The sequence below is a fragment of the Parambassis ranga genome, chromosome 12 (assembly GCF_900634625.1).
Source record: "Parambassis ranga chromosome 12, fParRan2.1, whole genome shotgun sequence".
In the NCBI taxonomy this organism is placed as follows: domain Eukaryota; kingdom Metazoa; phylum Chordata; class Actinopteri; family Ambassidae; genus Parambassis; species Parambassis ranga.
In genome coordinates this window covers 12,556,323-12,576,241 of record NC_041032.1, presented here as the reverse complement: position 1 = coordinate 12,576,241, position 19,919 = coordinate 12,556,323, and the positions used below count along the sequence as shown (strand labels likewise).

Below are 19,919 nucleotides of genomic sequence, written 5' to 3'. Positions count from 1 at the left end.
TTCCAGTTATAAAAAACATTGTTTTGTATATTGCACACTTAAAGCACTGACTAATGTTAGGTCTGGTTTGTAAAGATTTGTTACTCTTATTTAGGTCTGTTTGATATAAAACCTACATATTCAGAGCAATATTATTTGTACAACACAGTAAACATAATAGAACTGACATGGTGTATTTGCTGTATTTGCTTACTCTATGTATTTGTGCCCGCTGCAACAATTGACAATAAAACTCATCACAACTCTTTTATTGTGGAAAAACCCAGACCGGAAGCCTTGCTGTTCACAGAAAAACATTGCGTAATTTTGCTAGCCAGGTCCTTCAAATCGCTACTGTAACAATACAACAGGGGGAAATAACAGACAGCGGAACTGATTTCGGATAGCTGTTAATGTAAACACCCTGTAGATTAGATCAAAATAAAGGACTGGTGGCGTGTACGCGATGAAAACAAAGTTACACCGAATATTAATGGCTCCTGGATTCAAGAGTTGACCTGTAGGAGCTGTTATCTTCAGATATAAATCCACTATGATAAAGATGGCTGGTAAATGTACACTCTGTGGTTCTGCTTCGAGTTAAGCGGCTGGGGAAATGAGTGTCGTCCTGTGGAGCAGGGCTGTCCCAGAGGCCTTGATATGAACAATCTGGTAAGAACGAGTTATTATAATGGATATTTGTGTAAATGTGCACCCCTCTAACAATAAACGCCACTGTGTTTCCGGGTCTTCCAGATGTTACGCTGGCTCTGCCTGCTCAGCCTGAGCCTTCCTCTGTTGTTTTGGTTTGCACATGTGCTCACACGGGACTCATCCCCTGCCTCACAGAGCCACAAGCTCAGGGGCTACACTAGGATCAGCCCCGGCAGGATGGGCCAGGTGAGACCCAGGCCATGATCACAACTACAATGACTGAGACATATACAAAACATGTATTTTCTGCTTGAATCAAATTGAATTGTTGATATTTTTGAACCACAATAGTCAGATCTTCATAAATACAGAAATAACATTGTCATTATTGGGGTATTTATGTGCATGGATTCTGTGTACTTCCAGTTATTGGATATGCACTGCAGCCACTGTGCCTTGGTCTCCAGCTCGGGCCAGATGATAGGAGCAGGTGCTGGAGAGGAGATCGACAAAATAGGATGTGTGATCCGGATGAACAATGCACCCACACTAGGATATGAAAAGGACGTCGGCGGCCGCACCACTGTTCGGGTTGTGTCTCACACCAGTGTCCCCCTGTTGGTGAAGAATGAGCGGTATTTCTTTCAACAGTCAGCAGACACCACATATGTGTTCTGGGGCCCCGAAAGGAACATGAGGCAAGACGGGAAAGGACTCGTCTTCAACATCCTCTTGAGAATGGCGAGGAAGTATCCACGCACCAAAATATATGTTGTGACCAGAGAAAAGATTCAGTACTGTGACGGCGTGTTTCAGAATGAAACTGGGAAGAACAGGTACAGTATGCTTCCTGACGTGCCAGGTGGTTTTTGGAAGTGGGTCACAGAAATTGATCTGCATCAAGATACACTCCACTATTATATTTTGGATACTGTAAAACTTTTAAAGAACTAATATCTGCCGTCTCTCCCTCAGAATGAAAACAGGGGCGTTTCTCAGCACTGGATTCTTCACAATGATCCTGGCTATAGATATGTGTGACACCATCCATGTTTATGGAATGATTGACAATAACTACTGCAGGTGAGAAATGTACTACCGGTACATGAATATTCAAACTCCCAATTTTATATGGATAAACATCCTAAATACATACCTCTGCTGCTTTCCTTTCTACTGACAGTCAAACCAATCACAGTGCTGTTCCTTACCATTACTACGAGCAAAAACGGATCGACGAGTGCAGGATGTACAAGGTCCACGAACGCGCACAGCGTGGTGGCCATCGCTTCATCACTGAGAAGGCCATCTATGCCAAATGGGCAACGCGTCACAAGATGGAGTTTAAACACCCGTCTTGGAGCCTCTGAGGAACAAGATCTGGGTATTTTATCATCATTAGTGCTGCCTGATCTATTGTTACCTGCTATGTTACTGGTGGATTTCCTTATAAGCCACCTGTTGTTATTCAAGTAGAAAAGAGCCATATTTAATACTAGCTTATAATATTATCCAAACAAGCTTGAGATTTCCTGGTAATTACATGTCTCACTAAGTATTACTGATACATATATATATGTATATATATCGACATGGATCTTGGGACTAATTCATACCAAAGCTTACCTACATTAATTTCCTGTGCCTTGATTTTAAGTCTTATTCTGCACAATGTTTGACTTTAAGCTGCGATCTGGCCTGTGTAATTTTAAAATGCACCTTTACAAAACAGGAAGTGTTACAAGGGGCTGCAACTACTGCAAATTGTTTGTCAATTGTTAGACAAATGTTAATGGATCATAAATGATTAATGCTGCTCAAACATGTCGCCCCTCCCTAAGTGTACATTTCTAGCACTTTTATGTTTTAAGTTTATGCTGCTTTTTGCAGCCGGTTACATTGTTAACGTGTGGGTATGTTAACATTTGATTAGACATATGAGCGGTGTTGAGGACCTGGCGAGCTGAATGCAGTTTGAAGTGTTTTTTTATGTGTGTGGTGGAGCCCAGTGTCATAAAGACAACCTCCTTCATCCCAGTAAATGACACCATTTATGTGACAATGTGTGCACATCCCAGAGAGCTGATGGTTTTAAATTATCCTGTCAGTGTCTCCTTTAAAGGTAGGGTAGGAGATTTCGAAAACTCAGTGAGAGTCAGCCAGATTTTGAAAGTAAACACACGCCCCTTTCTCTCGGAACATCCCCCGAAGCCATGTCTCCCAACCAGTCTGTGACTTTGGCCATCATGCACGTACCTCTCTGGTGCAGGAAGAGAGTGACAACCAGCCAACTATACGTGCAGGGGCGCCTCGCAGGATTGGCTGATGTTTTTAGCGTTTTGTAGCTTCCACAGATGATTCATATTCTTCATTTTAATGCGAAACTGTCTAACTAATCGGTTGCTATCGGATTGTAAAGAAAAGTTACACTAATTTAACAAAAAGTGCATCAGAATGAAATCTCCTACCCTACCTTTAACATTGAATGTAATTGGCTCACAACCACAAAAATGAGTCCTCAGACATCCACCTCGGCGTTGTTTACCCTTTAATATTTGCTGCCTGTTTACAGTTAAAAACATAGCGCTGCCTTTTCAGTTGCATAATGCTTACTTTGTGACTAATTCCAAAGACTGTAACAGTATTTGCACTACTGAACGTATTATACAAAGATAAATTGTTTGAATTAGTATTAATAGTGGTTGTTGTAACCACAGGAGTCTCTGCACACTGCAAAATTAAAACTTGAATATAACACTAGTCTGGGCTGTTTGAATACATCTGTCAAATACATCATGCTTTTGTATGTGTGTGTGGTTATTATTGCTATGCTCTACCCTGTTGTAGTTTTCTGAGACCAGGATATGTGATACATGCTCAGCCAAAGAAAAAGATGCAATGGAAGTGCTTTGGCAGTGATAGGCAACAACACAGACAGTAACAGAGGCTTCATTTCAGGCTGAACCAAGTGGTTTTTAATAACTAGTTACCCAAGTTCATCTGAACTTGAATGAATCCCTATTTTCCTGAATCGGAAATAGGGTGACACCATAAGAAAGCCAACAAATTTTCCTTCGAACTGATATACAAATTATCTCAGTGAGATGGACGGTGCAGGTCTAAGCGCAGGTTAGAGCGATTTTTTTTAGGCATCTCCTCAGCCTCTCTCCACTCTGAGTGATGACTCACCCACTCTAGCTCCCAACATTCCACGCAATACACATTAATGTTAAACTCAGAAGAGACCTCAAAAACCACTTCATCTTTAATCCCCGGCCATTTGAAGACAGAGCTGAATTTCCAAATTCTGTATACAAGTTTTGAAGATGTTGGAAGTATTTTAAGCTTTGAATGGTTTCTCTATTTTGAAATTTGTAGGAGGAGTAGCATTTTGCAGACGACATGGTTTGAAAGGCTCTCCCATTGACTCCCATGTTAATTTGAGGGTGGAAAATGTTTAATATTTTTAATATTATAATATTTGTAATTATTATTGAAAGTTTCCGGGAATGTCCTGAATGACAGTGTGTTAGGTTAGACTGTCTGATCTTAGAGGGAGGAGTTGTACAGTTAAATCCTCTTCAAATCTATAGAGACCAGATAAGAATAAGGATGATTTTTTTTGGTGTGTGAGTAAACTTAATCAAATGCTGAAATATGTGTGAAATTATATATATATAATTGATATATAATAATCTATCATTGTTTATTTTGAGTAAAATTAGCAGTAAGGTTGTATTGGGGAGTGTTTTCTCTGCACTGGAAGCCGCCGCAGACTCATTTCGTTAATGGGATGATGGTTTGAAGTTTGAACGCCGCTCATTGCTGCTGCAGTTAGAGACGCGGCGATGACGTCAGAGAGCGCTGCGGGAAGATGGGAGACGAGAGGAAGGATGATAGAGAGAGACAACAGCGCGACACCACAAACACCATGACAAGGTAAGCCTGCACAGAGGGGGGTGGGAGTCCGTAGACACGCATTATAAAGACGTCGATGCAAAAACAAAACAAAAGCAAAACAGGAAAGATGTGTTTAAGGAACGGCAGCAGTGTGGGCGACATCAACATCGTGGGCGGTTGCGGAAGATGCTGTTTTGATGTTTACGTTGCACGACGTTATGTAAATATATATTACATCCAGATAGCGATAGATAGGAATAAAGCTCTCAGCATGTTGTTGTTCCTCTTCGTGATCTCATGTCACTTGATATCAAAGAGTGGATTTGAATGTGTGTGTGTGTGTGTTCCTGTCAGGGATGGTGACAGACAGCCTCAGCGCGGGTGGTGGTACTGATCAGACAGCATGGGGCTCAGTGGAAAGGTAAGACACCGTCCGAACCAGGCGAAGGTATGGCCCTTAGCCTACTGTAGACCCCTGGCTCTTTGTCATCATCATCACCATCACCATCATGCATTCATGTTGGTTGTATGACAAATGATGCATGTCATGTTGAATCCTTTAATAAATTGTTCAATATTAGGTCTAATCTTATGGTTACTGTGGTGACTTCCTCAAACCTCCAAAGTCGCCGGATGAGAAGAGAAGATGGGCCCTATACCTGTTTTGTCTGACGCGCTGTAATGTGTGATGAATAAGACACTGAATCCGGCTTCCTCTTGATGAGATTTTATATAGATGATCATGAAATAGAACACTGCATTGTGGAAATGAAAACTTGTGAACCAAAGAGAATAAACCGGGGATGGACCCAGCTTCCTTCTCTCCTCCTAACACCCGTGCCCGTGTTATAGATCCCATGTTGTCACCACCTACACCCACGTGATGCAACTATTCCCCATCACCATGACCAGCCTAACAAAACGACAAACGACTAACTACTACACTAACACCATATATGGCTCCTGCAGTTACAGTGTAACTGCCACTAATGTGTATTCACGTATTGAAATACATTGCATCAATGCAGGGGCCGCAGAGCCACAGGATGGTCATCTTTGCGGCCGTCTTCATCCTGATGACGCTCCTCATCCTCTACAGCTCCAACACTGTCAATGATAACGTCTACGCTCCCTTCCATGTGGCCACAAACCACGTCGCCAAGGTGACAGACCTGAAGAAGTGGTCTGGGAAAGATGGTTACGTGCCAGTTTATGGGAACAAGGTACAAAGAACTTCAGTGGAAACATGTTTAAGTTACTGTATGTCAATGTGAGCTAATTAAGGTTTTGAGTTGTTGTCTTCTCTCCACAGAATATGACCCTGCACTGTCATAACTGTGCACTGGTGACCAGCTCCAGCCACGTCCTGGGTACTCGGGCGGGAGAGGAGATTGACCACACAGAGTGCGTGATCCGCATGAACGACGCCCCCACACTGGGGTACGGGTCTGATGTTGGAAACCGGACCACTCTGAGGGTGGTTGCCCACTCCAGCGTGTTTAGGGTGGTTCGGAGGCCAAATGAGTTTCTACACCACACGGACAGCAACCCAGTGATGATCTTCTGGGGACCCCCGAACAAGATTGGAAAGGACGCCAAAGGAACCTTGTACAGATTGATCCAGAGAGTCAGCATGACCTACAGCAACGTTTCCTGTTTCAGCATCACGGCAAGCAAGATGCGCAGATTTGACAGTCTGTTTCACAGAGAGACGGGTCGGGACAGGTGGGTATTGGTCTTAATAACACCCTGATTTAATGTCTCCATAATGTCTCAGACTCTTTTTTTGTCATCTTCAGACAAAAGTCTCACTCATGGCTGAGCACAGGCTGGTTCACAATGGTCATAGCCATTGAGATATGTGATAATATCAAAGTGTACGGGATGGTTCCACCTAGCTACTGCGGGTGAGTATGATAAGATAAACCTATTCTTACCAAACACAGAGTAACTTTTAACTTTTAAAATCATCTTCCAGAAGGAAACCTGCAACCAAGAAGATGCCCTACCACTACTACAAACCCAGAGGGCCTGATGAATGTATAACATACATACAGAATGAGAGCGGCCGGAGAGGGAACCACCATCGCTTTATTACAGAGAAACAGGTTTTTTCACGCTGGGCAAAGCAGTACAACATCACATTCACTCATCCCAGGTGGTGAAAGGACAGCCCACAGAAGCCTGACTGAGCACTATGGACAGAGAGATTCCATAGTCATGAGACTATACAAGCCTCACTATGAATGACAGACATTCATTTCCTGGAACTACAGTACGGTAAATGAGGACAAGAACTTACTATCACACCAAAATGACTGAGGAGTTGTGTGGAATGTCTTCTGCTGCAGCTTTGAGAGATTTCTGAAAGATTGTGTTTATTCCACAATTAGCATGTGGGAGCCATCTGTTGTTGTTTTTTTTGTGAATAGAAAATTATTTTTTACATGTTTATAATATTTTTGTTATTATATATGGGAAATGTAGTTCTATATATCATACTGAGGGGGATGATTATAACAGTAAGCATCTATTATTAGATTTTATTGTGTTACCTACAAAGCTCCTATCCATCCATTACAGAGATCAAATTACTTATCTGATCTATAAAAGGGGCCGAACCCCTTTTCAGACTTGTAATCAATCTGGCTAGAGTGGGATTCGGGCCTAGATCCACCTCCAAGAGGCTGGAGGTGGATCTAGCCGGATTGATTTTTTCCTCAATCTGAACAGCGCAAATCCGGTTAAAGGCAGATTGATTAGATCCACCTCCGACAGGTGGTGAACCTGAGCTGTCTGGAAAAGATACTCAGAAGATACTGAGACATTTGTGAATATTTCTTGTAAAATAGTGAAAAACCAGCAGACCAGAACCAGCTTCTAATATTACAGCCTGTTACATAAGATACATTCATGTGATGGGGGAACTTAAACCTCAGTGGCGCAGCAGTTCATGCAGCTTCCGTTCAAACCAACCGCAGAATGCATCGCGATCATGACATGTGTCAGATTCTATCAGGATTGGACAAATTAAAACATTTCATTTCATTCAAAGCACAGAAGGGCCTTTTGATAACTAATACACTGTATGGACAGTGAGAACATTCATAAATCAAGAGCTACTTTGTTTACTGCACACAAATGCAGGGTTGTCCAATAACTGGAAGGTTGGTGGTTCGATCCCAACTCCTCCCTAGTCATTGTTGTGTGTCCTTGGGCAAGGCACTTTACCTGCATTGCCTCCAGTGCAATACACTGGCGTGTGGCGCTCTTTGCTGGGCAGCCTTAAGCAATTTCCCTGATGGGATTATTAAAGTATTTTAAAATTTAAAAAAAATTCAAAATAGTGAGCATGAAGCAAATTGATTGTTTAAACTGCCTGCTAAATTTACCAATATAACCTGAAATAGTGATAATAAATTTGATATAATACGGACTTAAAACACAGCATAATAACTTTAACACAGTGCAACATCAATGTTGAAAACACAGACAGCACAGAATGCTCTGTTTGATTTGGATATTTGAGGAAAAAAAGAGGAATAGATACATACAGCGCTTCCTAGAAGACAATCCGAGCAGTGCCCCATGCTAACATTTTTCACTTCTGCTTCAAATGCAAAACATTCTGTACCATTTTGGAGCTTTAAAAAAATCAATACCAGCCTGTTAAAGCATGTGGATATCATTTGTATTTTAATATTTATCTTTTGAGTTGACAGACATCTTACAGAATGAAGACAGACTAACGACTAACAGAAATCTGACAGAGATAATTGTACCAAAGACAATGCTAAAAAAAACACCTCACAAGTTAGAGGATTCATCTGCCAGCACATCTCTGTTTACGATTCCTCATTGCTAATTCTTTAAAGAACCACTGGAAACATCTGGAAAGGTAGCTGTAATCTTCGGCCTCAGTCCAGCCATGGATATTAATATAGCCTCCTGTTCACAGGTGAAGGGAAAGGGTTAAATGAATGTACAGGTGACATGTAGTCTCAGTTTATCTTGTGACAACACTAATACAAAAAGGATGTTGGTAATCAGTCCTCACCTCTGTGCGAATGGTCCTGCTGCCCTGCGCGGGGCACGTGTTGAGGTAAAGATCGAATAAAACGCTAGGGTCTGCCACGTCCAGGTTTTGGTCAGCGTCTACACTGGCTTCCAATCCCTGAAGACCTCCGAAAACTATCAATAGATGCCTACAAAATGAAAGTGTTCACCTCAGTCCTGTGGTGCTTTGAGCTAAAAATGAATGCCAGCATGTTAACATACTCTCAGTGAGGCTAATGTGTAAAAATACATGTTTACCGTGGTCGGGATCTAAACGTTAGCATGTAAGCATGCTTAAAATGAAAAGGACATTGAGCTCATTGGCTCTGCACCTACTTGAATGGGGACAGTGTTGCTTGGTCCATGTTGCTGCCTCTCTCTGATGTGCCAATAGTCAGATCGTATCCTTCCTTATATGGACTTTCTGTGAAAACTGAACCTGCACAAACCAAAACAAGTATTCAGCTGTTGAGCCTCTAAGACACCGAGCAGCAGGAGTGTACAGAGAGAACAGGAAACTCACTGAGACATGATGCCAGGCGGACAGTGTAACCCCAGTAAAGGCCTCCCTCACTCCGGGGCACATGAGGCGCCACAACAACACCTTTACACACTTTGTTTTCTGCTATTGGTTGGACAGACAAATGTGTTTCATTATGTGATATGTAAGCATTTTATCAATCATAAAAAACAGTATAAAGTGAAGAAAAGAGTTACTTTGATTCTGTGTTTTATTGAGCTTCACCGTGACTCGTAGTCCAGCCTGCAGCTGTTTATCAATCCGAACCTCCTGCGGTGGAAGGATACAGTTCATATTTTCAGTTCTATATTCATCTATAAGTGTGACAAAGAAAGAGATGATAGCAGAGCCATGCTCACCTTTCTCATTCCACAGTTCACTAGTGAACCTTTCTTTTCTTTGGACGGCCTGTCGAGGACAATTCCTTCGCGGTATTCAGATTCCTCGTCTATCCTCATGTGGTGAGGGCTGTCCAGAGGGTTCAGCAATCCTAGCAGAGAAATGAGATCGAGTCCAGTTTTGAGGTGTCAACATGTCTCATCGTTGATGCTGCAACAAGATTTACTACCTTTAAAACCACTTCTTTACATGAATGTATGTAACAAACTGAAATATTTAAATTTACCTGCATACTGTAAATCTTGGTGCATGGGGAAAAAACACTTGCGCAGATACCTGGCAGAGAGGAACAGCTGTAATCTCAAACGCATAAAAATACATCGCTGACAATGGTGTCCTGCAAGGTCGACACTTACTGTGGGCACTCAAGGTACTGAAGTATCCTGGCAAGCTGAATACAAGCATGTCCCTTCTTGCCAACACCTTTAAAGTCTCCTTCAACACTCCTGTGGATCAAAGCCAAAGGGCAAAATCTTTTATGTTAGCATCCTGAAGGTTTTAATGGAAGTTTCTACTCCGTGCAAAACTTACTTGACATCTTCCCCTTGTTCATCAAACACGACGATCTCATCGACACAGAACACAACACAGGCTCGAGCAATCTGCCCAGCCAGGTATGTGCGAAGCTCAGCAGACTGAGCATTGTCCAGGACAGAACCTGGCAGGGCTACACTCACTGTATATGCCCGACCTATGAAACAAAGACACCCATTACAGCACTATTTCTGCTAACAGCAATCTATAAAATAATGATGAAACTGACCTTTCTCGTTCTGCTGTTGTTCAGAGTTTTCTCTCTCTGCAGCTTCTTCCTCTTTCTGTTTTTCCAGTTGTTTGATCAGCTTTGTTTCTTTCCTTAGCTTTTTAGCCTCTTTTACTGACATTTAATGAACAGATAAATATCGTCATTGCTGCACATCAGACGTTCAATATCATATCAATAACATGGGTGTGAAAAACTTCCGGTTTGGACAATTTTGATTATTGTGATAGTTTATATAAAAGTTTAGTGATCTTAGGTTGAAGGGGGTTAACTGTATATGAATAAATAAGCATATAAAACCAAGCATTACGTGTAAAACACCACAGAATGCCATGGTTAAACACAACATCGCTTTAAAACAATAATTACCACCATATACATAACTGTTGTTTAACTAACTGTGAAAACAACTTGGCTGACAAGCATGCTGTTTAGCTAACTGTAGCCAGGTTAGCCATTTACTCACGTTCTGCTTTCCTTTTCCTCCAGTTCACCCTCTCTTCCGGCTATAAAATATAAGAATCAACATTACAGGTGGGATACATGAAGATACACTGGTAATTGTGTGTAAAATAACATAACCCTACCTGTGAGGGTACAACTTTAAGTTTCTTCGCGTCAACGTCGGTAGACATTTTTACACGGACTGACACGTGGGTTTATTTATTTCCGGGTCCATTTCCGCATTTCAAAATAAAAGTCTGTTAACTTCTATAAGTAAACTCAGACTGCAGAAATTACAGTGAAGATACCAGACCAAACACACAATGAATAGTTGCAGATTAATATTATATAAACCGTAAAAATAAATATATCAATCTTAAATATAATAATTGGATTATTACATTTACAAACTGAAAAGAAAAAACATTCAGTTTTGCCATTTTGTCCCACCTCTTGCCCCGGCCTTTCTTTGAATCTTGATTTCCTCAAAATAACATGACTAAAAACAAAACAAGTAACTTATTTATTCAAAGTTTTATTAAACCTTTAGCATAGTTTGATTAAAATATTGCTGCATTGAAATGGGACAACATTGTATTCTTTAGAATAGTGTACTTAATAAAAAAATATTTAGTGATGTTCAGTGAAATCAAGCTGGACGGATCATTCTTCACATCGTGGCCAACTTCACAGTGTTTGACTCCACTTTCTCAAGATGTCCTCTGCTGCATCCAGAGTGGAGTCCTCCTGTTGGAAAAAAAATAGGCGTGACTGAGAAGAGCTGACAAAGAACAACAGAGTGAGAATTTAGAAAAGAATTATGTGAATACCTTAATAAAACAGAATCGGATGTATTTGTCAAACTCCTTGCTGTGCTCCGGACCGTAGAACACAGAGACAGGGATTGTTGCTAATCCCTGAAGAAGAAAAAGTCAAAAACATTCTCATTACATTACCACACGCCTATACATTTATTCAAACAACAACGAGCCATTACCTTCTCTTTTATGAGCCATTTAACAAATCTGTAGTCATAGGGTTCGTCCTTGGTGCTCGGGTCATTGAGGTCCACTTCTGTTAAAACAAGGAATTTAGATCATAGTGAATGCAGCCAGTTCGAGGTGATGATCATGCATCGCCACTCACTGAAGGAAGAGATGTCAACCATCATAAAATAGCCTCCCTCTGGCATGATGGGCTGCAGACCCACACTCTCCAGACACGATGCAAGTTTCTTCCTCTTGTCTTGCACCAATGCCGGCAGCTGCTGGAAGTAGCTCTCTGGTGTCCCGAACACTTCATATTCTTTTTCAAATCCATAAGCCACCGCCTCCTGTGAAGGACAAGAACAGAAGTAAGAGATCCATGTTAAAAGGGTTAAATCTAAGCTGAACGGAAGCACAAAAACTCTCATATGCACATTATAGGTGTTTCCTAGAATAGTACCCAGGCTACTTTTGTTTGCTGCTATTTTTGGTTTGAGCACTTGCAGACAAATGTTAGCTACTTGGCGGACATGATGGAGTAACAAAGTAGAAACGATGTGTTTACCTGAGCGGCTGTTGCACAGTGATAAACAGAGTTCTGATGGACGGTTTTCATGTGTTTGATGATATGAGCAGAGCTGATCGCCCAGCCAACCTGAAACAAACCAACAAATTAAAAAAAAATCAGGCTTTTGTAATAAAAACAAAGATCGCAGTCTGTGTGTTACCTTCCAGCCAGTAGCACTGAAGGTCTTTCCAGCGCTGCCGACAGTGATGGTTCGTTCCCACATGCCAGGCAGACTTGCTGTGAATGAGACAAACATTGATGTAGTATCCTGATGTCACTGCGGTTCGTGTGCACACTTCTTCGCTCTGACTCACCTATCTTTACATGCTTGACTCCATCAAACGTCAGCCACTCGTACACCTCATCACTGATGCACAACAAATCGTGTTTAATACACAGATCAGCGATCTCTTGGAGCTCCTCGGGTTTGTAAACCTGTGATGGACGTGAAAGAATTTTGTTTGTGTGTACTAAAACACACCGATTCTTGTGTAAATGAGTACATCACATATCTAACCTTGCCTAGTGGGTTGTTAGGAGTGTTGATAACAATGGCTTTAGTGTGTGGGGTGATTTTACTGGCCATCTCCTTTGCAGAAAGAACCCAGTCTCCACTTGAAAGGATGCTGCTGCCCTCCTTCTGTGATTAATAACAGAAAACACGATCTATAAACTAATAAACAAGAACATTTCTCTATTTCTCTAAATAAACATGCACCACTTACAGGCCTTAATGGTACATACACGGGCTTTCCTTTAGCCATCACCACCATTGGCTGGTAGCAGTCAAAGAACGGTTCAACAATTATAACCTGAAAGACAAACGCCTATTAGAGCCCCATGTATAAACATGGAAAATTAACTTTTAATTTTTGAGGTTTCCAGACCTCATCTCCTTCATCAATGAGAGCTTGAAATGCACAGAAGAGAGCCTGATAAGCTCCAACTGTCACCAGGATGTCATCAAAGGGATCGATGTCATGTCCAACCACCCTGCTGAAGAATTTAGCCAGACTTTTTACAAGTTTGGGATGGCCCTGCGGACAGACAACAGACAATCACACTCTGGCAGAAAAATAACCGAAACCATCACAAAGGCCTGAGCGTGTGTGTCCGCTTACAAACGCTCGTGTATACTGGTGCATCGAGGGCCCGCCGCTCACTGCTTTACAAAACGCCTCCTGAACAAACTGTGGAGGGGAGAAGTCAGGAAATCCCTGACCCAGGTTCACTACTTTGTAGTCTGCAGCCAGCTGTGTGAACTCAACCCTGTTGGGCCAAGCAGAGCAGTGATGTCATCAAATGCCTCAGTCGGCATCAACAACAGGAATATCTGACCAAAAACTTCTTACTATTTTTATTTGTATGTCTTTAAATGATTATGTATGTTGAAGAAAATCACTTAATGTCAAATATCAAGTGTTTGTGGGTGTTTATGCACAGAGTGGGCTTAAAGAGAGAGAGATAAGCTGACTCAAAGCAATGGCAGGTTACATTTTTACACAGATGGAAAATAGGCTACTGATCAGTGGGTGAGAGGTGTTTTCACAGGTAGGAGCTGGGATATTTTTTTACGAAGACACAAGACGAGGATGTCTCCCTATGTCAGATTAGATCTCACAACATTGGAAACAATGCAAGATGGACGTGGGTATTCCTCATTAAAGGATGTTAAATACATTCTGATGTTCTTCACTAGATTTCACCTCTATTTAGTTTTAATGAGTCCAAGCACAACAAATTCTGGATTGTTGTTAGCATCCAGACATGTTCCCCTTTTTTTGCATCTCGTTCACTGGTTTCATTTTCTATTCTGAAACCAAACTCTGAAAAAAGGGAAATGAAATACTGCACTCAGAAAAATGAATCTGCAAAGCAAAAGTAAAGTCTTGGTTTCCATTGTACAGACTGCATCTTTAGTGATTACAAAAGTGAACAGTGAATAAAAATATTATCTCCTGTTGTGCCACTATATTGCTGTATAAATATGTGATACTTAAAATCTTAAATCTGACCCCAGGCTGAGCCTCCCCTGTGCTCCACCAATCAGACATGGTTTATAAAAACAGCAACCGGTTGGTCTGTCAATCCAACCAGAGACACTCGTTTGCTTAATGATTTACACACACATATATTTATAAACGAGTCTTTTAATATCACTCAGTAAACTTACCAAACGTTTTTATCGACCCCGTCTGTCCTGCGCGCCTGAAGTCGTTTGGACATGATTTTCTGAAATAAACGCAGTTTTTAAATGCGCCGCAGTCAAAGCATATGTTCATTTAAGTGTCTCCTCAGTTTCATTGCAGATGTACCCACCTTATGATTATTTCTAACTAAACTCTGACGGATTAAACCAAAATTAGCAGCAAGATTCCTGAATATTCCCATCCAAATAATCCTCAGACAGGAGCGCGCAGATGTGACGCAGTCACTGAACTCCTGCAGGGAATTCTTGCGTTTTTGCCTCCTGACCTAAAAGGTCATAGTCTGCTTGATTTTGACACAAACACAACAAGCGAAGCTGTAAGACGAGCAGACTTCTTGCACCTCCCCTCGGTCTCCTTGTGTTTTCTTTTCTACTTCCGGTGTGGGCGGAGCAAGACACGGCAACGAGAAACAGCTCCGCTGGCGGTTACACAGAGAAATGCAACCATGGCTGACAAATAGAACCACCTCTTATTAATAATAAGCCTAAAAGATTTATTTTTGTTTTAAAGAATGGTTTGTTATTTTGGAGACTATTAATTGCGTTGTAAAAGAAAATAATAACAAAAATCCATGAATCTCCCTTTATTAAAGGTTTAAATGCAGACTGACGCACATCTGGATTTCCTGGAACTGTTTACATTCAGGAGCAAGATCCTTCATCATTTATGAACTTATGAATTTATCCTGTCAAAGATTTAAGCTGAATATAGACTCTTTTTCTTGTAATTATCTTGAACAAAACATGTGATATCAAGTGTTTTTATTTTTTTTATTTTATCAAAATGTCAAGATATTCTCTTAGAAGCTTGTATTTATGTATGGATATTGTATTGATATTTTATTGACCCAAACACTGAACGCAAATTATTATAGTACAGAAGGAGAGTCAACATTATGTAAATATACCACTGCCATACAAAGACACTTTATGCATTCAGAGCTGGTGCAGGGTATCCCTCTAAACAGAGGCCTTTTTTAAGTCCTCGGGCAGCACCCTGCCCTTCTTCCTCGCCTTGCCTTTCTTGTTCTCTATTTTTTGCATTCTTCGTTTGCGGAGGTTCTGCCGCCTCTTGTCCTGTCGATGCTGCATCTTTTCTATGACGTGCTCGCTACGAGCCTCCCATCTCTTTTTCCTCTGAGTCTTCATCTTCTCCTTCCTCTTCAATGAGGCACGCAGCATGTCCTCATCATCTCTGATTTTGATGCCTTCCGCTTTGTAAAGCATGTTGGTCCACTTGATCTTTTTTTCCATCTCGTTGGCCTTTGCCTCATCACCTTTCTCTCTCAGCTCTTCCAGCTTTGCTTTGCGAGCCTCCACGCGGCCGAGCAGCTGCTTAAAATTTTTTCCTGTCAGCGGCGTCACATTTCCCTTAATACTCTGTTTCTTGTTCTTCTTGTTGTGCTTTTTCTCTACATAATATTCCTCTTCCACCATCTCTACCTTGTTGAAAACAATAGCAGTCTCATTTCTTTTGCTTGGGACGGGGGGAGGCTGTTCTTCCTGTTTTATCTCTGGCGGCTGCTCTTGACCGTTTTTTTCAGCCAGTTTCTTCATCCGAAATTCTTTCCTCTTCTTCTTCTTGCGCTCCCGCTCCATCTTTCTCTTTGCACGCTTTGCCTGGACTTCTTCTGAAAATGCATCCTTTGGAGCTCCCTAATAAAAGATGGGTCGACATGATTAATATGTAACAAACTAAATGTAGTATGTGACAGCACTATTCTCTGAAAAACGCTTGTGGTTTCCTGCACAGCTGCATACCTGCCCTCTGGATTCTTCAATCTTTTCATGTAGCCTCTTGCGCAAAACATCTACTGTGGAGAAACTGGAATCTTTAAGAAAAAAAAGAGCAAAATAAACCCGTTACATAAAGAAAACCCTGTATCAAAACAGTACCAACAAAACATTGCTGAACTCAAGGCTAAACTACCTTTAGGTTTCTGTGTTGCAGCTCCATTTAAGCTCTGAGGTTTTGAACCATTTAGTTGGGCAGTAGTTGGACTTTTCTGTGGTGCTAGAGAAGGCGAGGGCTTCTGTTGTAGTTTGGGTGACTTCCCATCACTGCCCTCGTTTTTATTATGCTTCTTTTTGCACCTTTTCTTCTTTTTTGGGGCGTCATCATCACTTTTACCCTTAAAATGAACTACAGACGGAAAAACAACACATAAGAATTAATTTTCATCATTTCTTTGTGGTTAGATTTGATCAGGAATAGAATAGAATACAATAGAATGCCTTTTATTGTCACTATACACAAGTACAATGAAATTAAAGTCGTGGACCAGTTTCAGTGCAAAAAAGCAATGTATTTGAAAGATATTTAAAAGGAGATATTAAAAAAGATATTAAGAAAATGTACACATATTTGCAATATTTACTAATATTGCACATGTTGTGTATTGTCCATCTGGATATGTAATATTGCACATTAAAGGGTGGTTACAGCTTTTGGGAAGAAGCTGTTTGTGAATCTGTTTGTCTTTGTCCTGATGCACCTGTAGCGCCTCCCAGAGGGTAACAGGGCAAACAGATATATATATATATATACATACATTTTATATATATATATATATATATATATATATATATATATATATATACATTTTATATATATATATATATATATATATATATATATATATATATATATATATATATATACATTTTGGTGCGACCTGTTACCTCATTTATGAGCCTGACTGTACATATATCATGATAAATATGTACATAAAATGTTATTACAGGTGTCAGCCTCCAGAGGTCACATAAAGGGCTGGACTCTTAAATAGAAGAGCTACTTAAATCCGATTCAAAGAGCTGTGTGTTATTTGTCTCATAGTTATACAATTGATCATGTTTTAGAATCACTAAATCACATACCATGGACATTAGAGGGAATATGTATATATAATCTCTTCAATTAAAACCCTGATAAAAAGGCATGTAGCAGCTATTTTGGTGTTATATTATACATTATTATCTGGAGGTTTGATGATACAAATTGAGCTTTCCGTGTGTTTCTACAACAGTTTGCACGTTAATCATAAACATTTACACCTTAGTTTTCGCAGTTAAGAAAATAGCACAACCAGACATGATTAGCAAACAGTTAGCTAACATTACCAAACGGTCTCTTCTTTGGCTCCTGCTCTCGGTGGGAGAAGACTTTACTGGCAAGTTTCTGAATGTACGAATCTTTAGCGGCGAGATCCATGTCGACCATAGATTCACCTAAAAAGACTCATAAAGGCAGAAATGTGTCGATAAAAACGTCAACACATGACTGTACACACGTGGGTAAAAACAAACGGGGCGGAACTCAGAAAACCGGAAGTAGCAACACCAAAATCGGTCCCCCTCTTAGTAGAAACATGTCGGTTATGTAGCTCTTATGTAGTTTGATATCTCATCGATTTTAACTACATTTCCTTTCCTGTTTTGACTGAACATGGCCTCATTAAAATCCCTACTGGCTTATTCCAGTCGACTGCTTCCAACGCTGAAAAAACAGGCAAGTTATTTCTGTTCTTTGCGTCTTTATGTGTTAAAATCTGAATGTCATTTACACCACTTGTAGAAACTGTATCAGAGTTCCGTATGTTTGATATAATTACAGACTCACGTCATTCACGTCAACGGGACTTTATTTCTGCCCAGACTTCCAATATTCAAGCGTGCTGACGGTAACACAAAACAGAAACCCAAAAATATATGTGAACAGAGACCAACTCTAAATGTGGTAATAACTCGTCTCTTTGAATGACATCTAGTTCTTGTCCACTGTACTTTTCCAGGGAGGCTGATCAGCTTCGGGCGACACTGCAGCTCCACAGCAGTCAAAGGAGAGACAGGAGAAGACTCTTTCATCAAATGGTTCCTGCTGCTCATCCCTGCCACCACCTTTGGCCTTGGAACCTGGCAGGTACTAATTATTATAAGTAACATAAAACGTGTAAGTGTTCATTGGTGCTGCATTATATTCTATTCCTTTAATATCTGTGAAGGTGAAAAGGCGTCAGTGGAAACTTAAATTGATTGATGAGCTAACACAACTGACAACTGCTGAACCTATTCCTCTTCCACTTGAGTAAGTAAACACATCATCAACACCTGCATTATAGGGTTTACTCTACTCAAATCCTATATTGTTTTACCCCAGAAGCACCAATGATAATTTACATTTATTGTCATCTTTCTTCTCATGTCTCTCCCTGCATCTCAGTCCTCATGAGCTGAATAACCTGGAGTACAGAAGGGTGAGAGTACGTGGACAGTATGACCACTCCAAGGAGCTTTACATTCTGCCTCGCTCACCTGTTGACCCAGAGAAAGAGGCCAGAGAGGCGGGAAGACTCTCTTCCAGTGCTGAGAGTGGTGCTAATGTCATCACCCCGTTTTACTGCACTGACCTCGGGTAAGGGGCCACATCTTAACATTGATTTGTATCAACTGCACAGCAGTCACTGATTGTTTTCCTGTTTGTGTCAATGTAGTGTAACAATCCTGGTGAACAGAGGATATGTGCCGAGGCAGAAAATAAGACCAGAGACCAGAACGAAGGGGCAGGTTAGGATCAGTTAAATTTATGTGAATGATGTGTAGAAAATACACCTATTGACCCAATGTAATACTGTCTTTCTGCAGGTTGAGGGTGAGGTGGAGGTAGTTGGTGTTGTCAGACTGACAGAGATCCGTAAGCCCTTTGTACCAAACAATGACATGGAGAGAAACCGCTGGCATTACCGCAACTTGGAGGAGATGTCCCGCATCACTGGAGCTGAGCCCATCTTCATTGATGCTGACTATGGTGAGGTCTCAATAAGCTACAAAATCTATGATGCTATGGTGATTCTGTGGCATCAGTACAAATGCTGTAGCCAATGTGTTTTTCTAACATGCAGGGAGCACTATTCCTGGTGGACCAGTTGGTGGCCAGACCAGAGTCACACTGAGGAATGAACACATGCAGTACATAATAACATGGTAGGCAGAGGCTTTCAATTTAAATCTGAACCTTTGATAAGCCATTTTTAATAATGACCCATGTTTCTTCTTAGGTATGGTCTGTGTGCAACTACTTCCTACATGTGGTATGCAAAGTTCATCAAGAAGATGAAATTGTGATTTGAAGCATCTAAGCTACGAGTTCTCCACAGTGCAGATCTCATGTATATTTGTATTTCAGTAAATCAAACCCTATTCACTGAATATGTAAATAGCTTCTCTTGAATTAAACTGTGAGAAATTCTGCAGTCTCCTGTTTATATATGTAATAAATAACTTCCTTTTAGGAGCTGCAATCAACTGTTCATTACTTGTTTTCACCATTTAACCCCATCTTTTTTCCATATAGACAATATCAGACCAATCAAACCATGATAATCTTAATTAACCGATCCAAAATATGCTCGCTAGCTTTCTTCTTAAACAGGCAGAATATA

At 40.8% G+C, this 19,919-nt stretch overlaps 6 protein-coding genes across 6 annotated transcripts; 3 read left to right on the top strand and 3 right to left on the bottom strand.

Annotated features, from left to right (window-relative positions):
• Positions 1 to 294: 294 nt before the first annotated feature.
• Positions 295 to 2,973, top strand: st6galnac4 (ST6 (alpha-N-acetyl-neuraminyl-2,3-beta-galactosyl-1,3)-N-acetylgalactosaminide alpha-2,6-sialyltransferase 4). The gene is made up of 5 exons (XM_028418625.1): positions 295 to 651; positions 736 to 879; positions 1,060 to 1,469; positions 1,609 to 1,716; positions 1,817 to 2,973. Exons 1-5 carry the CDS (start codon positions 553 to 555, stop codon positions 2,001 to 2,003), a joined length of 948 nt encoding a protein of 315 aa, XP_028274426.1. The 5' UTR covers positions 295 to 552; the 3' UTR covers positions 2,004 to 2,973.
• Positions 2,974 to 4,485: 1,512 nt separating this feature from the next.
• st6galnac6 (ST6 (alpha-N-acetyl-neuraminyl-2,3-beta-galactosyl-1,3)-N-acetylgalactosaminide alpha-2,6-sialyltransferase 6) lies at positions 4,486 to 8,225 on the top strand. Its single transcript, XM_028418700.1, has 6 exons — positions 4,486 to 4,572; positions 4,888 to 4,954; positions 5,562 to 5,756; positions 5,846 to 6,258; positions 6,333 to 6,440; positions 6,512 to 8,225. The coding sequence occupies exons 2-6, from the start codon at positions 4,937 to 4,939 to the stop codon at positions 6,696 to 6,698; spliced, it is 921 nt and encodes a 306-aa protein (XP_028274501.1). The 5' UTR covers positions 4,486 to 4,572; positions 4,888 to 4,936; the 3' UTR covers positions 6,699 to 8,225.
• spout1 (SPOUT domain containing methyltransferase 1) lies at positions 8,213 to 10,948 on the bottom strand. The gene is made up of 12 exons (XM_028418698.1): positions 10,859 to 10,948; positions 10,738 to 10,777; positions 10,272 to 10,385; positions 10,040 to 10,199; positions 9,865 to 9,954; positions 9,735 to 9,784; positions 9,469 to 9,599; positions 9,307 to 9,379; positions 9,113 to 9,214; positions 8,926 to 9,028; positions 8,591 to 8,738; positions 8,213 to 8,481 (listed from the first exon to the last, which is right to left on the bottom strand). Exons 1-12 carry the CDS (start codon positions 10,904 to 10,906, stop codon positions 8,395 to 8,397), a joined length of 1,146 nt encoding a protein of 381 aa, XP_028274499.1. The 5' UTR covers positions 10,907 to 10,948; the 3' UTR covers positions 8,213 to 8,394.
• Positions 10,949 to 11,230: 282 nt separating this feature from the next.
• Positions 11,231 to 14,851, bottom strand: kyat1 (kynurenine aminotransferase 1). Its single transcript, XM_028418697.1, has 13 exons — positions 14,589 to 14,851; positions 14,443 to 14,501; positions 13,391 to 13,538; positions 13,157 to 13,306; positions 12,995 to 13,081; positions 12,787 to 12,909; positions 12,584 to 12,704; positions 12,430 to 12,506; positions 12,267 to 12,356; positions 11,862 to 12,048; positions 11,713 to 11,789; positions 11,546 to 11,632; positions 11,231 to 11,462 (listed from the first exon to the last, which is right to left on the bottom strand). The coding sequence occupies exons 1-13, from the start codon at positions 14,658 to 14,660 to the stop codon at positions 11,403 to 11,405; spliced, it is 1,338 nt and encodes a 445-aa protein (XP_028274498.1). The 5' UTR covers positions 14,661 to 14,851; the 3' UTR covers positions 11,231 to 11,402.
• A 379-nt stretch (positions 14,852 to 15,230) lies between these two features.
• surf6 (surfeit 6) lies at positions 15,231 to 17,819 on the bottom strand. The gene is made up of 4 exons (XM_028418699.1): positions 17,602 to 17,819; positions 16,409 to 16,621; positions 16,240 to 16,310; positions 15,231 to 16,134 (listed from the first exon to the last, which is right to left on the bottom strand). The coding sequence occupies exons 1-4, from the start codon at positions 17,699 to 17,701 to the stop codon at positions 15,439 to 15,441; spliced, it is 1,080 nt and encodes a 359-aa protein (XP_028274500.1). The 5' UTR covers positions 17,702 to 17,819; the 3' UTR covers positions 15,231 to 15,438.
• surf1 (SURF1 cytochrome c oxidase assembly factor) lies at positions 17,806 to 19,726 on the top strand. The gene is made up of 9 exons (XM_028418701.1): positions 17,806 to 17,989; positions 18,095 to 18,161; positions 18,273 to 18,400; positions 18,483 to 18,565; positions 18,701 to 18,892; positions 18,972 to 19,044; positions 19,123 to 19,285; positions 19,380 to 19,461; positions 19,536 to 19,726. The coding sequence occupies exons 1-9, from the start codon at positions 17,927 to 17,929 to the stop codon at positions 19,600 to 19,602; spliced, it is 918 nt and encodes a 305-aa protein (XP_028274502.1). The 5' UTR covers positions 17,806 to 17,926; the 3' UTR covers positions 19,603 to 19,726.
• The last annotated feature ends 193 nt before the right edge of the window (positions 19,727 to 19,919 follow it).

Bases quoted from the DNA above. Each gene is read 5' to 3' on its own strand.
- st6galnac4 (XM_028418625.1), top strand. From the start codon at position 553: ATGTACACTCTGTGGTTCTGCTTCGAGTTAAGCGGCTGGGGAAATGAG. The intron at 652-735 runs GTAAGAACGAGT...CGGGTCTTCCAG, and splicing joins GCCTTGATATGAACAATCTG to ATGTTACGCTGGCTCTGCCT. The intron at 1,470-1,608 runs GTACAGTATGCT...TCTCTCCCTCAG, and splicing joins AATGAAACTGGGAAGAACAG to AATGAAAACAGGGGCGTTTC.
- st6galnac6 (XM_028418700.1), top strand. The intron at 5,757-5,845 runs GTACAAAGAACT...TTCTCTCCACAG, and splicing joins TGCCAGTTTATGGGAACAAG to AATATGACCCTGCACTGTCA. The intron at 6,441-6,511 runs GTGAGTATGATA...ATCATCTTCCAG, and splicing joins GTTCCACCTAGCTACTGCGG to AAGGAAACCTGCAACCAAGA.
- spout1 (XM_028418698.1), bottom strand. From the start codon at position 10,906: ATGTCTACCGACGTTGACGCGAAGAAACTTAAAGTTGTACCCTCACAG. The intron at 10,200-10,271 runs GTCAGTTTCATC...TTTGTTTCATAG, and splicing joins ACAACAGCAGAACGAGAAAG to GTCGGGCATATACAGTGAGT. The intron at 9,380-9,468 runs GTGAGCATGGCT...CTTCCACCGCAG, and splicing joins TGAACTGTGGAATGAGAAAG to GAGGTTCGGATTGATAAACA.
- kyat1 (XM_028418697.1), bottom strand. From the start codon at position 14,660: ATGGGAATATTCAGGAATCTTGCTGCTAATTTTGGTTTAATCCGTCAG. The intron at 13,539-14,442 runs GTAAGTTTACTG...TTGGCCCAACAG, and splicing joins GGGGTCGATAAAAACGTTTG to GGTTGAGTTCACACAGCTGG. The intron at 12,357-12,429 runs GTAACACACAGA...GGTTTGTTTCAG, and splicing joins TCAGTGCTACTGGCTGGAAG to GTTGGCTGGGCGATCAGCTC.
- surf6 (XM_028418699.1), bottom strand. From the start codon at position 17,701: ATGGTCGACATGGATCTCGCCGCTAAAGATTCGTACATTCAGAAACTT. The intron at 16,622-17,601 runs GTAATGTTAGCT...TTCCGTCTGTAG, and splicing joins GCCAAAGAAGAGACCGTTTG to TTCATTTTAAGGGTAAAAGT. The intron at 16,135-16,239 runs GTATGCAGCTGT...ATCTTTTATTAG, and splicing joins TTGAAGAATCCAGAGGGCAG to GGAGCTCCAAAGGATGCATT.
- surf1 (XM_028418701.1), top strand. From the start codon at position 17,927: ATGGCCTCATTAAAATCCCTACTGGCTTATTCCAGTCGACTGCTTCCA. The intron at 17,990-18,094 runs GCAAGTTATTTC...ATATAATTACAG, and splicing joins TTCCAACGCTGAAAAAACAG to ACTCACGTCATTCACGTCAA. The intron at 19,462-19,535 runs GTAGGCAGAGGC...GTTTCTTCTTAG, and splicing joins ATGCAGTACATAATAACATG to GTATGGTCTGTGTGCAACTA.